The 17,877-nt window shown below is 37.7% G+C and overlaps 1 protein-coding gene across 1 annotated transcript in view; it reads left to right on the top strand.

Annotated features, from left to right (window-relative positions):
• TMEM27 (transmembrane protein 27) overlaps positions 1–17,877 on the top strand; it is a 38,668-nt gene that overhangs the window by 13,381 nt on the left and 7,410 nt on the right. The window contains exons 3-4 of the mRNA XM_015417582.1: positions 7,404–7,520; positions 9,583–9,777. Of these exons, the coding sequence (XP_015273068.1) occupies positions 7,404–7,520; positions 9,583–9,777 (312 nt within the window). The remainder of the gene's footprint in view (positions 1–7,403; positions 7,521–9,582; positions 9,778–17,877) is intronic.

Below are 17,877 nucleotides of genomic sequence, written 5' to 3'. Positions count from 1 at the left end.
TAGCGGTCGTAGGCCATGGAAGCCAGCAGGCAGCAATCTGAGTTGCCAAAAGACATATAGAAATACATCTGGGCCAGGCAACCAGGGTAGGAGATAGTCTTCTTCTGAGACAGCATGTTATGTAATGCCTTGGGAATGGTGGTGGAGGTAAAGCCAAGGTCAGCTAGGGCCAGGTGACTGAGCAGGAAGTACATTGGAGTCTGGAGGAGGTGCGTGTCGGAATGGATCAACAAGATGACTGTCACGTTCCCCAGGAGGGTGAGGAGATAGATGGAAAGGAAGAGTGGGAAGAGGAGTCTTTGGACCTCTGGCTGGTATGGAAAACCTCGGAGAACAAACTCAGAAACGTCCGTTGCATTCCCGAAGTTCATTGGACCGATGCTGCTGCAGTGAGGAGACAGCAAGAAAGTTAGAGACCCACAGCTAAGTATGGCTAATAAATCCCATGATTCTCATTTCTCCCTCTCACCAGTATCTAGCTACCCAATAAACAAATTCAGTTGGGTAGCTGTGTTGGTCTGAAGCAGCAGAACTAAGTTTGAGTCCAGGGGCACCTTGAAGACCAACAAAGTTTTATTCAAAATGTAAGCTTTTTGTGTGCAAAGCACACTTCTTCAGACAAATGGAACCAAAATTCCTCAAGGGTTACTTACAGGAAAAAAGAGGGTGGGGGGCAGCCGTTAAGAGGGGCCACTCAGAGCCAAGATGCATACGCATAGCTGAAACTGGATCAGGTAAGATCGATGGATAGCAGCAAATTAGCATGTCAATGCAAGAGTTAAGATTATACAAAATTGCCAAGATGGGTATTGCCTATAGAAGCGATGGCCATACCCTCTCTATATAGTAAATATTCGAAATGGACATATGAGGATTTATTAGATTCAAAGGGAGATTTGGTATCTGAGAAATGGTTGTTAGAAAAAGGCGTTAAGATGACCTGGTGGGAAAGAAATCAGCTTATATCAAGATGGACAAAAGATCAGCAAATAGGTATAATGGTTAGTCAGACAGCTTTAGATAAGAGTTGGATAAATACAAAGGAAAAGTTCATTAAAGAAATGTATAATTTTTGGATAGAATGGAAGATGGAGGATGAACAGATAAAACCATCAATGATAGCATGGATGCAGGATTGGGGCTATAATTTGGATATTGAGCAATGGGAAAAAGTATGGACAAGAAATATAAAATTTGTAAGAACATATGCTTTCAAGGAAAATATTATAAAGATGTTTTATAGATGGCATATCTCGCCAGCTAGGTTAAATAAATTTGATGGGAAAATAAGAAAAGAATGTTGGAAGTGTAAATATGGTATCGGTACTTTCTATCACATGTGGTGGTTGTGCTCCAAAACAAAGAAATACTGGGCTATGGTGAAAGTAATTATAGATACAATCCTACAAAAAGATTTTTCTTTGAAACCCGAGTGCTGTCTGTTAAGTGTGATACCTGATACTTATAAGGAAAAAGAGATATACTTAATTATACAAATATTAACGGCCGCCAGGATTGAGTTCGCAAAAAGATGGAAGGATGAGGGTATTCCGACAAAAGATGATATTATTAGTAAATTACTCTATATTGCAGAAATGGAAAAATTAACCTATATAGTTGAAGAAAAAAATATGGAAAAATATGATAAATACTGGAAACGAGTTTATGAATGGTTAAAAGAGACACAGTTGGGTTAAGTTATTATTATTATATGTTTGCCGAACTTTTGATGCTATAAAATATATACGGTGGAAGATCTCTGTATATATATATATTTGTTGATGGATTTTTGGACACCTTACGGTTGTGAGGTTATGGCTGTTGAAAAATCAATAAAAAGAATGTTTAAAAAAAAAAAGATATATCTGGTCTGGATATGTATCCAACAAACACCTTAATGGTATTTTCCAGGTATATTCAAGTCTTTGAATGGTATCTGAGAAATATTAAAGGATAACCAGAAAGATTGTTTTAAGGCTCCCGGGACTGTTTTTTCTTTATTTTTCCAATGGGTCTGTGTCTTCCTGAGGTTTGGTATTGGCTTACCATGGCTTACCATGTTGATTTGGCTTTGATTCTGTCCTTTTAAATTGGTTTGGTTGGTCTTGCAAGATTGCATTCTTTGCACAAGTTGCATGTGGGGTTTGCTTTTTGCTGTGGATTCTTGGGTTTGAAATTGCCTTAGATTTTTAGGTTATACATTGGCTTGGAACAGCAGTCCTTTTCATTTTGATTTGGTCAATTCTCTAGTTTGACACTGGGTTGGATTGTTGGGTTGTACATTTGTTGTGTTAGGCTTGCCACATTGTCCCATGGTTCTGCTGGGATTCTTTGGTTCTGCATTGGTTCTTTAGGTTTATTGGTTCTGTTTGCTTTGAGAGTCTTTTGGCCAGGGGTTGCTTTGCCCAAAAGGAAGCTTAACACTGGAAGTTTGTTATCACCCACCAGATCAAAAGATAGAGGATTCTAAAATGAAGAATGAATTACATATAGCAGCTAGATGAAATAACTGTCGTAATAGGTGATTTTAAAAGCCCACACATTGATTGGGTCTCAATATGTGTTCAAGTTGGAAAAAAGAGATTGAGTTTCTAGACACTCTCAATGACTGTGGTATGGAGCAGATGGTTACAGAACCTACCAGGGGAGAGGTGATCCTGGATTTGGTCCTAAGTAACGCCCAAGACCTGGTGAGAGATGTAAAAGTGATTGCACCATTTGGGAACAGTGACCATAATGTTATTGTTCAACCTTTGTATAAATAGGGAGTTGCCCAAAAAGACTGACACAACCACTTTTCACTTTTAAAGGGGTAACTTCTCTGATATGAGGGGGCATGTGAAGAAGAAACTGAAAGGAAAAGTAGAAAGGGTCAAAACCATTGGTGAATCTTGGAGACTATTTAAAACTACAATTCTAGAAGCTCAGAAAAAATATATACTGCAGGTTAGGAAAGGCACAAATAGGTATAGAAAAAAGCCTGCATGGTTAACAAACAAAGTAATGGAAGGTATAAAAGGTAAGAAGGATTCCTTTAAGTGGTGGAAAGCTAGGTCTCAGTGAAGTTGATAAAGGGAACACAGGCTGTGGCAAAGTCTGTGATCAGGCAGCCAAAAGGGAATATGAGGAGCATATAGCAAAAAACATAAAGACCAACAATAAAACTTTCTTGTGGCAAAAAGTACAGATTGAATCAAGGTATTCCAAAGATAAAACGATTGGTTTCAATGAGGAATGGCTTGAAATAGATAAGTTAACGATGGCAGGTGATCAGAATTTTATAAAGAAAATGTATGTTTTACTGCTTGATTATAAAATGTTTGATGAAACTGTTAAAAATATGATGGTTTTATGAGCACAAAATTTTGGTCATAATATATAACTTGAACAGTAGGATAAACTTTGGGGGGGAAACATTAAGATTACAAAATTTATTGCATATAAAGAAAATATATACAAGATGTTTCACAGACGGTATATAACACCTGAAAAGTTAGCTAAATTTGATAACAAATATTCTGATAAGTGCTGGAAATGTGAAAACAGGGTCATTCTACCACATGTGGTGGTTATGCGATAGAGTTAAAAAATACATGCTTTGACTCAACAGATTTTGAAATGTAATATACCCTTTACTCCTGAAGTATATTTATTGAACATTTTTCCTGATACCTTTAAAAGAGATGATTCTTACCTTTTGATCTATATAACTACTACAGCCAGAATATTATATGCTAAATATTGGAGATGTCAAGAGGTGCCAAGTAAGGAGGAATTTATTAATAATTTTTTTTTGAAGTGGCAGAAATGGACAAACTTACATTAACCTTGAAAGGCCACTTGGAAGATTCATTTGAAAATACTTGGCATTTTATGAATGGCATAAACATTATAACCTTACTTAAGCAAAACAATAAGAATAAGAGAAAACAAAGACATGAAGAGACTAAAATTCCTTACTGTTGCAAAACAATCTTTTTTTCATATAAGGTAGAAGCTATATGTATTAGAAAAGAGGCAATAAGTTATATGTAAACATAGTATACCCCCATTTTATGTTTAGAAGTAGTGTAGTATGTCTGTTTGTATGTATGTCTTTGTTTACGTAGTTAACAAAGACATAAATAAATAAAATTAACAGACATAAATAAATAAAACTTTCTTCAAATACATTAGAAGCAGGAAACCAGCCAGGGAGGCAGTGGGGCCCTTGGATGACCAAGGGGTAAAAGGAGTACTCAAGGATGATAGGGAAATGGCTGAGAAGCTAAATGCATTTTTTTGCCTCTGTCTTCACTGTGGAAGATGAGAAGTGCTTGCCCACTACAGAACCGCTGATTTCGGGAGGGGCATTGAAAGACCTGAGTCAGATTGAGGTGATGAGAGAGGAGGTCCTACGATTGATAGACAAAAACTAATAAATTACCAGGCCTGGATGGCATACATCCAAGAGTTCTGAAAGAACTCAAATGTGAATTTGTGGATCTCCTGACAAAAATATGTAATCTTTCATTAAAATCTGCCTCCATTCCTGAGGACTGAAAGGTAGCTAATGTCACTGCCATCTTTAAAAAGGGTTCCAGAGGAGATCTGGGAAATTTCAGGCCAGTCAGTCTGACGTCAATACCGGGTAAATTGGTGGAAACTATTATTAAGGAAAGAATTAGTAAGCACATTGATGAACAAAACATATTGAGGAAGACTCAGCATGGGTTCTGTAAGGGAAGCTCTTGTCTCACTAATCTGTTAGTGTTTTTTGAGGGAGTGAACAAACATGTGGACAAGGGGGACCCAATAGATGTTGTTTACCTTGACTTCCACAAAGCTTTTGATAAAGTTCCTCATCAAAGGCTCCTAAGTAAGCTCAAAAATCATGGGATAAAAGGACAAGTCCTTTTATGGATCAAAAACTGGCTAATTAATAGAAAACAGAGAGTGAGTATAAATGGGCAGTTCTCTCAGTGGAGGGGGGTAAGCAGTGGGGTACCGCAGGGATCAGTACTTGGTCCACTGCTTTTTAACTTGTTCATTAATGATTTGGAGTTGGGAGTAAGCAGTGAAGTGGCTAAATTTGCGGATGATACGAAGTTGTTCAGGGTGGTGAAAACCAGGGAGGATTGTGAGGCACTCCAAAGGGATCTGTCGAGGATGGGTGAGTGGGCGTCGACATGGCAAATGGGGTTCAATGTGGCCAAGGGCAAAGTGATGCACATTGGAGCCAAAAATCCTAACTATAAATACATGTTGATGGGGTCCAAACTGGCAGAGACTGACCAAGGGAGAGATCTTCGAGTCATAGTAGATGACGCAATGAAAATGTTGAGACAGTGTGTGACTGCAATAAAAAGGGCCAATGCTATGCTGGGGATTATTAGGAAGGGAACTGAAAACAAATCAGCCAGTATCATAATGCCCCTGTATAAATCAATGGTGCGACCTCATTTGGAATACTGTGTACAGTTCTGGTCACCACACCTCAAAAAGGATATTATAGCACTGGAAAAAGTGCAGAAAGGGGCAACTAGAATGATCCAAGGGTTGGAACATTTTCCCAATGAGAAAAGGTTAAAGTGCTTGGGGCTCTTTAGCTTGGAGAAATGACGGCTGAGGGGTGACATGATTGAGGTTTATAAGATTATGCATGGAATAGAGCAGGTAGAGAAAAAAAATATTTTTCTCCCTTTCTCACAATATAAGAACGTGTGGGCACTCAATGAAATTGCTGAGCAGTTGGGTTAGAACAGATAAAAGGAAGTACTTCTTCACCCAAAGAATGATTAACACATGGAATTCACTGCCACAGGAGGTGATGGCGGCTACAAGCATGGACGGCTTCAAAAGGGAATTGGATAAACATATGGAGCAGAGGTCCATCAGTGGCTATTAGCCACAAGGTATAGATAGGAACTCTCCGTCTGGGGCAAGTGATGCATTGTATTCTTGGTGGGTTTTTTTTGGGGGGGGAATAGTGTATGTGGGGGTGTCTAGTGTCCTGGCCCCACTGATGGACCTCCTGATGGCACCTGGTATTTTTGGCCACTGTGTGACAGAGTGTTGGACTGGGTGGGCCATTGGCCTGATCCAACATTGGCTTCTCTTATGTTCTTATGTTCTCTTCTATCTGTGGCTATTTTTTACCCTGGTGAACCATGGAATTCCTCCCTCCATAGCAAGCAATGCAGTACGGTTGAGGGCACCTTGTTCAGGGGTCCATAGAATTGGACCTCTCAGTTCAATTCACTTGAAATTTGGCGATTATTTAAAGGACAGGCACCAGCAGTACCTCAACAATTTTGGTGCAATTTGTTCAAAACCCTGCCCCTCCAGCCCTCCAGAAATATTCCCCATAGGGAATAATGGAGCTGAATAATATCAGAATCCCCCCCCAAAAAACCACCCCAAATAAACCCACACACACAAACCCAAAATTGGATCCAAATACCAAATTGGTATTTGGAACCCAGAAAACCAGGAATACGGAATGCCAATATTTTTCAGCCTTCTGATATCCATATCTAAAAAAATACTTTTTTCCCCTTGATCTGCACATCCCTATTATACTGTGCTGTTGATCAGCCAGAAGATGTCACTGTGGAACAGAGCAAAATGTCACCATAATATCGTGGTTGGCAACTAGTTTCCAACAAGGGCCATATTTTAATTGAGCAAGGTCTAAAGATCCTCTCTCAATTCAATATCTGGCTCTTCTCCCTGGTTTTTGTCCTGCCTGAGCTAATAATGCATGCATGGATCTCACCCCCCAAGAACACTAATAGAGTCTATCAGAATTGCCACTTAGTCTCTTCAGAGCTGATTGCCCCCATTTGCCAATCTTGACTTTCATGAGAGAAAACAATTGAAGTGCTGGGGAACAGGATCACAGTACAATTCTAAGCAGGTCTACTTAGAATCCTACTCAGGTCTATTCAATGTGGCTTCTTCCCAGGGTTACATTAATCAGTGCACTGGCCACCAGTTGCCTATTTCTAGTCAAGAAGAAAAATAAATTATATACACGAAAACCTTGTGCTGTAGAGAAGAATGATAGGATATCTAGGCAGAATATAAGTTTTTAAAATTGTCTTTGTGAGGGTCTAGTCTGAGCTAGGTTTTAGTTCATCCACACACACATATTTATTGTGCCAGACTTCACCCAGAACATATGAAACAAGAGTAAAAAAAGAAGCTCTTTTAGAATTTGGCGCCTAGGTGAAGAAGTCTGATGTATGTCATACTCTCTGAATACAGAGCACAAGTTTTTAAAATATGAAACCTATCAATATATGACTTCTAATATAGACAAGAACCCTGCTATCTCTCTTTTTACTGTTTATGCCTGAATTGCTATTCCATATTTGTCTTTACTGATTACCCTTGTTTTGTTTCTTTCAAACTGTCTACAGAACCTCCAATGTGTTGCTATGCAATGTAACGGATCGGGTATCATTTTGGTTCGTGATCACTAATTCTTCCACAAATACCACAACCATTCCCAGGAGTGATGTAGAAAGAGCTATAAGGTATTGTAGTGGCAAACTCTATAATCACACAAGTTCTAACCAAAGTAGTTGCCTTTTAGTAGCATTTATTGCACTTTTTGTCAAAAGAACTTGTAGCATAGTTCCTCTCCCAATAGCCATTTATTTATTAATTTATTTACTTTATTTGTTACTATTTTATTATTTATATTATATTGTATATTATATATAACATTTATTTATGTATTCGGTCATTTATACTCTGCCTTTCCCCCCAGTGAGGACCCAAAGTGACATACATCGTTCTCCTCTCCATTTTATCTTTACAACACCCCTTTGAGGTAGGTTAGGTTGACAGTGTGTGACTAGCCCAAGGTCACCCAGCAAGCTTCTGTGTCAAAGGTAGGATTTGAGAACAGCCACCTCCCCACAGTGGACTTCCTGTCTGGATGCAGGGACAGATTTGTGGTTTAATTTATTAGGTATGTTCCCAGTGAGCCCCCAACGTGAGGGGTCACTAGCAGCCAGAATATGATTGGTAATCCCATTGTTGTTATTGCTGCTGGTCCAGCCATGAAGCCCATACCTGTCTTTTATTTAGACTGTCCCGTGATCACCCTTTTTAATCATGACAGGTAAATATTTCTGTGACTCCTATCATTGTAAGAATGCCATCTACTTACCCCCAGTATAGCAAAGATGTATTTACTGGGGAAAGACAAAAAAATAAACTTTGAGGCCTCTATAGTCAATGGTCTATAAGAAGGGTGTTAAGAACAGCTTCAATGAATGGAGTTTGTCATGATTCCCCCCCCCCAATATTCCAATAGAAAATAGCTCTTTGCTTTTAATTTGTTGTGTCCTTTGCCTTTAAAAATCGTGTTATGTTTCAGACTGCCTCTTGTTGAATAAATATGAATGCAACAGTGAATGAGCGTGCATTTCTTGGGAAAGATTAATTTTTAAGCTTATGAGCAGATTAAAATGCTTTCTACAGAGAAATTCAAAACCAACTTTGTTGTATTAATAGGGGAAGCTGATTATTAATTTCTTGGACCTGGGTAAGAATAGTGGAATGCACTTTCTAATTTTTGGCAGTTCTTTGAAACATTCACTTTGTTTAAGCAGATTTACCATAAATCTTTCTACACTGGAAAATAGATTCAAACAATGGTCCACCACTTGTTGACATGATATATAATTGTAAAAATGCCCAGTACTGAATTTTAAACCCTACTGGTATTGTACAAATAAGATCTAACAACCAGGCCTTCACATGCCCTCAGATCAGATCAGTTTGGAGCCTTCCAGAGCTCGGATTATGGAACTGGTTACTGGAACAATGAGAACATGGCGAATGCAAACGCCTTTGTTAACCTGGAATTATTCTCTAATGAATCCTAAGCAAATGAGACCCTGCCCTCTCTACATCTATCATTTCTTTCACATTTTGATATGTCAAGTGTTTTCCATACATCCATCTTTCTCTCTCTTTACTGTGCTGTATGCAGTGCCAGCTAGGGCATTATATACATACACAGGGCTGTTTATGCAGCCTTACGTTTATAAATTGCCTGGGAGATGCAGAAACTCATGCCAGCAAGCAAGCTTTACTGAAGGAATTGCTGTGCCGATATAACCAGCCAATATTCACTGAACAGAGAAGGATTATCTGTTGGAATCTGTTGCTTGGGCTTCTGAGATTTTTTTTAAAAAATAGAATATCTCATTTAGGAATTCAACATTGTTGTCTATGGCATAATTATCTAGTTCTGAGTTTCATGTACATTCTGTTCAAGCACGTTTCAGTATTTTCATTTGCAAGGTGATGGCAGCTGTGAGTATGTGACGGTATATACTGGGGATCCTGTACTTTCAAAGAAGTGTAGGATAGAAGTGATTCCCCTCCTCACTCCCTATTGAATGGACCAAATACACCATTTGTTTCAGCAGGGTCATGAGTAAGGAATTAAGACAATTGTCTTTACCTGTCCCATGTTCTCTAGTCCAAAAGAGTATCTTCTTTATCCATTCTGTATGCTTAATAACAACTTCCTGATCTGCTACGTTTATAATTATTATGCATATTTTTGTATCTTTTAAGATGGAATAGATGGAGAATCAACAGTGCCTTCTTACTAGATGACAACACTCTGCAGTTCTTGGAAATCCCATCAACTTTAGCACCGCCATTTGAACACCCTGTGCCAGTCTGGCTGATTATATTTGGGGTTGTTCTTTGCATCATTGTGGCTGGAATTGTTTTCCTTATCGTATCAGGAATACAGAAACGCAAGAGGCGAGTACCTTATGTGTCCATGTTTTGTGTCAGTACAGCATTACAAAGCATAAATGGTAAAGAGAGTTACTTTTTGCAAATCAAATTGATTATGGAAAGGTAAGAGTAGAACTTTGCCATCAACAGTTATTCAAGCAGCTGTAACACATAACCACTGACAGTGGCAACAAGTTGCACACCAGTGTTCAACCATCCACAGCCTCGCTGTCTGCAATGTCAAGGGAAAGATTTCATTTCAAGCATCACATCTTCTGCTTCCTGCCACGTACCAAAAGTGATGAGCTGAACACCATAGAAATTACTGTAATGTGGGATTTTGTATCCTTCTGTGTATCTGTAATTCTTATTATCTAAAGCAAGTACAGTAACCAGGTGCTGTACAGGGAAGAAGACACCTGCCATAACTTCAGGCCCTTGGATAGATCATATCTATGGTGTAGCCATATTTTTAATACTATGTGCAGAGAAAGGATATCATAACTCTGGAAAAAATGTGGAAAAGAGCCATCAAAATAATCAGGGAATTGGAGGGGATAAAAATGATTCTGGGATGGACAAGCGGAGTCCAAGGAAGGGGCAAACAGACTCCCCATTGCTGTTTCCACTGATGCAAACAGCACTGGTGGGAAACCTGAAAATCCTCCTTCCCTCCCACTGGATTTAGAGTCAGGCAGAGTGACTGAGAGTTTTTTAAAGGTTAGTCTCCACATGAATGTGTAACTAAGAGTTGGGTTGTCCACCCATAACCTAATTCATGCCATGTGTGATGTGTATTTTGGCCCTTATGGAGGACAAGTCGATCAATGGCTATTTGACGTGATGGCTAAATGGGCCTTCGTGTTCAGAGGCAGTATACTTCTGAATACTAACACATGGGAAGAGGACGCAATAATAGGGGAAGCTCTTGCTATGGACTCTGCCAGGCATGTGGTTAGTGAAAGCATAAAACAGTGTGCTGGAGTAGATGGGGCTTTAGTCTGATGCAGCAGTCTCTTCTTGTGATCTAAGTATATAAAGGCTGGCTTAACTGAGTGGTCTGATGACTTGAAATTGGCTTTATGCTCTGTAATGTATCCAGTCCAGACAAGTCCAGAGACAAACGCAGAGCTTTGCTCCAAGAGACAATGGACTATGCGGATCCTAGCCCGCTCCAATCAGGGGGCTAGGTTCCCGGCTGAGAGCCTATGGGACTCTCAGCCACTGTAAATAGCCTATAGGGAAGTAGGGGTGTGTTTTGCTGAAATCACTCTCCGTCTGCGTACTTTTCATGCTCTTTATATTATCCTGTGTAAACATTAATGGGAGGAAAGCTTTCATGTAATGAGATTATCTTTTTTAAAAAACATATGTTTTATTTTAGAAAGCAAAGTATAATGTAGAGGGGATACAAAAAAAAGAGGGATTATGTAACAAATTATATATCAAGATTTTTATACACTGCATGATATATAAAATAGAAAAAGTAAATATTTCTCCCCAACATCCCCTTCATTATAGTTTTTAAGACTTTTTCTATAGGATAGATACAATGGTCCAAACATTTTGAATTTCATAACTAATCTATTTTGCAACTATATTATTAATTTCCTCATTATTGCATATTCTGTGTTAAATATTCCATCTTCTACATACCAGCTATAACATTTATTATTTGTTGTTGTTCAGTCGCACAGTCGAGTCCGACTCTTCGCGACCCCATGGATCATCTCCCGCCAGGCCCTCCTGTCTTCCACCGTCCTCTGAAGTTGGCTCAATTTCATTTATTATACCAAAGCTATAATATACGAAAGCTATAACTTTTAATATACCAAAGCTTAAAGGAAAGTCTATTATATATCTCACATATAAGATAAAAAATAACATTCTTGTTCAAAATCCACTTCCTCATACATTTATATTCAAAACTTGTTCTCATTCCATTTCTGCATTGTAATACATTTATATGCATAGTGATTCACATATATACAATTTTAAACTATTTCTCATTCTGAATTTGTCTCCTGCTTGTATAATAAACACTCCATCTCTCCTCAAATTTCAACATTGATTTATTTCTCAAACAGGTTTTTAATTTTGCCATTACTGCATAATTGGCAAATTTATTTTCTCATTCTTCTAAGCTTGGACAGATGTCTGATTTCCATTTTGCTGCTGTTACCATATATTTGAATATCTCTTCCAAAACTTTTGATAATTTGTTGGGCAATATTTCCAATAGCGTGTTTCCATAGGGAATTTAAATTTTAATATGTTCTGCATTTTTCCATGTATTTGCTTCCAGTTTTTGCTTTTTTACAAGTCCACCACATATGGTAAAACATTCTATTTATATCTTGGCATTTCATTTTCCTTTGTAATTTTTTTATACTTTCTCAATATCCTTTGGAGTTATATACCATCTGAAGAACATTTTATACCACATTTCTTTTAAACTCCTGGATGGCTGTGAACTTAAATTTCTTTTCCCAATAACTGTTCCTATTGATGCATCGGTATTCACTCTCTGAAATTCTGCATCCATTTAGTCATATTTTTTCCCTTGTTATTCTTTTGTTTCTAACAGATGATCTTTTTGTTTTGTAATCAGCTGTTCAAACTCAGTCATATATCTTAAAACTCCACCTTCCTTGCTGATAATCTTTAATCTTCGAAGTTGATTGGTGATATAACAACCATTGAATATTAATTTCTTCATCTCTAATGTCTTGCCCAGATTTGAGTTTCCCCTGAGCATTTACCATATAGCTCTACGTTAGAAAATCACATTATTTCTCGCATTCTTGTCATAATGAGCTTCTATTGGGGATAGGCAGAGAATTTGGAGGGCTCAGTAAATTCTGGCATGTAAACCACATTCTCTAAAGTCCATCTCTAATTATATGACTTAACTCTCTATATAAAAGATTAAAGTAAAGGTAAAGGTTTCCCTTGCTCGAAAGCCAGTCGAATCCATCTCTAGGGGGCGGTGCTCATCTCCATTTCCAAGCCAAAGAGCCATCCCTGTACAAAGACTTTTTCTGTTGTCATGTGGCTGGAATGACTAAATACTGAGGCGCACAGAACACTATTACCTTCCCACCGAAATGGTACCTATTTATCTACTTGCAATTTCCTGCTTTTGAACTGCTAGTTGATGGGAGCTGGGTCCAGAGACGGATGTTCACTCTGTCATGCGGCACTAGGGTCTCAAACTGTCGAGTTACCGACCTTCCGGTCTGCAGCTCAGCATCTTAACCTCTGAGCCACCGCGGCCCCTCTAAAAAAGATTACTCATTGTATATAATAAACATTCTAAATATGAATAAAAGAAATGAGGAAATAAAGAGTGAAGCTCATTTTCTAAACACCATTCCATAGTCATTATTATAGTTCCAAAACATTTATGTCTTCTCTTAAAATTTAAATTTAGAATGGAGGGGGGGATTGTAAGGGGAAAGGAAGTGGGAAAAGGGAATGGGGATGAAGTGGGAAGGGAGGGGGGAGGAAAAAAAGAGAATAAAAAGAAAAAACAGAAAAACAAAAATATTAAGTGTTATTGAAAATTGTGTGTGTGTGTGTGTGTGTGTATTTAATTTATTGGCTCTTAAAAGTCTGTATTGATCTTTTATATATCACCCAGAGAAGACCAAGATTTTTTTTTAAAAGTGAGGGAGGAGAAGCTTGCCCAGCAACTGTGCATTTGTTTTCCAGTATGCTAATTCCTCTATAGTTCCTGTTGTCTGGTTGTCTGGTGGGGGGTTAGTCCAAAGTATTTTCATTATTTTTACATGCTGGGGTGGGCGTCGGCCAAGTTAATGGTGGACATCATTTGAGTGTTCTCCAAGAGACCCCCTCCTAACCCCGCTGAAACGATAAATCAACGAAAACTTTTCCTATCTACAAATTATGGGAAAATTGTCTGGACAGAAAAACCAATCTCTGGAAATGAAAATAAAGCAGCTAAAAACTCAATTTCCAAGCGAAAAAGCGAACGGAACTTCACTAGGTCTGCAACAAACACAAAACAAAATGGCATCCAGAATGACGCACCAAACTCACCACTAACTAAGCAAGACCTCATGGATATTCTGAAACTTTTTAAAACGGAAATGCTGGACAACATCAACTCATTTCTTAAGCCTATGTCTGAGCAAATGGAAGCTTTACAAATATCGATGCAGAAAGTGGTACTGACAGCTTACACAGCTTTCGAAGCTGCAACAGCCACCAACGAAGACATTAAAAATCTTCAAGATTCGGAATCATGGGCCAAGGAAACGATACTACTCCTGGAACACAGAACCCGTGAGAAGTTTATAAAATTTAGAGGATTTCCGGAACACACTGAGGGATCTGAGGATCTTACCTCATTCTTAGCAACATGGTTGATGGCGGCAATGACCTTTGAAGATGGAGTAGCCCCAATGCTGGTAAGGGCGTATCGTATAGGCCCGGTTTCTACAGAAGCACGCAGAGGACCATGCGACATTATGATGGAATTTTTAGATTTAAGAATAAAAAATAAAGTCCTGCACGAAGCCAAAAAGACCGGCAACTTTAAATGTAACGACAAAGAAATCTATGCATTTCCAGAAGTTCCCCTGGAGGCTCTGCAAATCAGAAGAAATCTCAAACAGATTACAGCCTGCCTCAACGAAGCAAAAATTAAATATAGATGGCTGCAAACGGGCTCCCTACAAGTCAGACAACAAGTTGTAACATACCAAGCCAACGACATCGAAATGAGAGAAGCTCTTTTAAAGGCCCTAGGCTTAATATCACAACAAGATATGGAAACTGATCTTTACAGGAAACATAAAAGAGGAAACCAAACCACCCCATTCAAGTGGAGTAGAATTCCCACTAGAAGACGAATCAACTTATAAGCCAGTTGCAATAATGTTTGCAAGTTTTGTCTATTGTTTAATATAGTTAAAATTATTCACAGTAAGAAATATGTTATAAGCACAAAACTTAGGAAAAATAACATGCAGGCGGAAGGGAGAGGGGACACTCTTTGGGGCAGTCATGGATCCCTCAATGGGTGCCGGTTTCTTTTTGTATATCCTAAGAATAGTAGGGACAGCAATCCATATAGAGAAGCCACTTGGACTTTGTGTGGACAGTATCTCCACACCTTGGGTTTGCTGTACAAGGGGAAAGGGGGAGGGGAGGGAGAAAGGGGATTTTGTTGTATCATTCTATGACTGTATTCACCATTGTTTAACAGGGTTGCAGAAAATAAAATGTTTAAAGTTAATGTCAACAGGAATAGTTAAATGGATGCAGAAATAGATAGGCATTATTATCAAAATAGAAAAATAGAATATCGTACACAGACAAATTGTATACTTACTAACATGGAAAAAATGAATGTTTTAAATGTGGTTCAATGATTTAAAACCTCAGCTAAAGAGTTAGAAAATCACAAGACCATCTCAGTTTATAATATATATAAATATAAGAAAGCTTTTAAGCCAATGTTAAAATCTTACTCTCAGCACTCTAAATGGAAAGTCTAAAAATAATAACTTTAAATTGTAGAGGAGTTAATAAGATCAAAGCCAAATGAATAGCAAAGGATCTACAACAGCAAAAAGTAAATATAGCACTTTTACAGGAAACCTATATTAAAAAAGGGAGCAAGGCTCTACCCCTCAACTGGTTTGCAACACAATATCTGGCCTATGGGTCATCAAAATCAAGAGGGGTGGCTATTTTAATTTCCTCAAATACTAACTTTAAGTTTGAAAATTGCAAAAAAGACGAACAAGGACGTTACATATTTATTAATGGATCTCTTAATGATACACCAATGACCATAGCCTCAATATATGCCCCCAACAAAAATCAATGCCAATTTCTAAACGAAGTCTTCACCAAATTATACAAATTCCACAAAGGTCAAATACTGCTAGGAGGTGACTTAAACTATCTAATGGATGTTTACTTAGAAAAAACATCTTTCAAAAAATCAAATAAAAACAGAAAAATGGAGAGACAAGCACCCAACCAACTTAAAATATTATTACAGAAATTTGATTTACATGATATCTGGAGATTGCAACATAGCAAAGAAAGAGACTACACATTTTACTCAAAACAACACAGAACACACACAAGAATAGACTATCTCCTGGCCTCGAAAGACTTAGTAGAATAACAGCATCGTCCATTGGCATACAGAAATGGTCAGACCATGCACCAGTCCAATGTATTATCAAAGGCAAAAACTCAAATTACAAAAAGCAAAGCTGGAGATTTAATAAACTTTTATTGCAAGAATCCAAAATACATGATATACTTCAAAACGAATTGATAAACTATTTTAAAACCAACACCCCAGATGATACATCAATTAACATAGTATGGGAAGCATCAAAAGTTGTTATATGGGGCCATTGCATATCCCTGATGGCATCCTGTAAGAAAGAAAGAAACAAAATTAGATACGAACTTTCCCAAAGTATTAAACAACTTGAAACCAATAATAAAATAACATGTAGTAAAAAAAAATTACAAAAGATTACAAGACGCTCGAAAACAACTAGAAATGATTGAGACAACAGAAATTCATAAAGAAAACTTCAATTATTGCAAAACTGACCAAGTAAAATGCCAAAAAAAACTTCGCCTCTTAACATGGAAACTTAAAAACAAACAATCAGACAGATACATTGGAAGCATAAAAAACCATCAAAATGAAGTAAAATATGATACAAAGGAAATTATTCAAGTAATCCAGACTTTTTATGAACAATTATACACCTCTCAGAATCCTGTTTCTCAAAACATTACAAATTACTTACAATCTATCAAATCAACACCTAAAATAACTGAAGAATATCGAATGATATTAGAGGCTCCTATTACTTTACAGGAGGTAGAACAAGAAATCAAAAAGTTCAAAAACAATAAGGCACCAGGGCCAGACGGCTATATTCTAGAATATTATAAGGCCTTCCAAAAAATACTAAGCAAACCACTTCAGGAAACATGCAATGCAATTATAGAAAATTGAGTAATGCCAGAAACTTGGAAATCAGCGAACGTAACCAAAGAAAGGAAAAGACAAGTCAGACCCGAAATCATACAGACCAATCTCTTTATTAAAGACAGACTACAAAATCTTCACATCAGTAATAGCATCACGAATGAAAACCATCATAGCCAACTATATCCACAAGGATCAATCAGGATTTGTCCCAAAACTGGACATATCTGACAATATACGCAAAATGCTAATATTATACACAGGGGTCATTTCGTAGAAAAAGAGCTAGGGGAACTCATTAACATAACTCATTAGCATATGCCGCACCCCCTGACATCACCAGAAGTGTGTCATAAGGCCACACCCCCTGACATCACTGGAAGTGTGTCATAACATCTACATATTATAATATAGTGTAAGAACTTCACAGTACTGAAATAATTTTAAAAACTGGCCAGATAATTGCCCTTTAATCACACTCACTTTCACATTTATTAAAGACTGGTATACCCCATCAACGTACAAATGTAATAAAATCTCCAAATGCAAGCCACCCCTTAAATTCATCATTCTGTTGGTGGACATTCTTTAATATATGTTATTTCAGGCAAGTAAACCAATCTGGATTAAAATGACATGCAACAGTGTGCTTTTACGTGAACAAGGATTCTAATCCATATTTCTCATTGTTACACTGCCAGAACAAAGTCTGAGTCCAGTGGCACTTTTAAGACCAACATAGTTTTAGTCAAGGTATAAGCTTTCATGTGCACACACACTTCTTCAGATACAATGAAATGGAAATTACCAGTCCATACATACAGATAGAGTACCCTGGCAGTTCTGCAAACAACCCCTTGCCTGATCACCTCTGGATGGTAAGTAAGAACTGTGTTCCACTAACCAAAAATGTTTGGAAACTGGGAGATAGCTCTTTTATTCCTTTTAGGTTATCTGCCACACAAACCACACAAAATATGGGCAGGGAGGCTACTAAATATTTTTATAGACTACTTTCCATGGTTTTATCTGAAAGGCCAAAGTGTCTGATAAGAAGGTGGTATTTCTTCCAAATGACTACAGTAAAAGCTCACAATCTTCTGTACTGCTGGAGCACTAGTAAATTT

Source organism: Gekko japonicus, unplaced genomic scaffold (assembly GCF_001447785.1).
Source record: "Gekko japonicus isolate JY-2015 unplaced genomic scaffold, Gekko_japonicus_V1.1 scaffold18, whole genome shotgun sequence".
NCBI classification, from domain to species: Eukaryota; Metazoa; Chordata; class Lepidosauria; order Squamata; family Gekkonidae; genus Gekko; species Gekko japonicus.
This window is presented reverse-complemented; position numbering and strand designations above follow the sequence as displayed.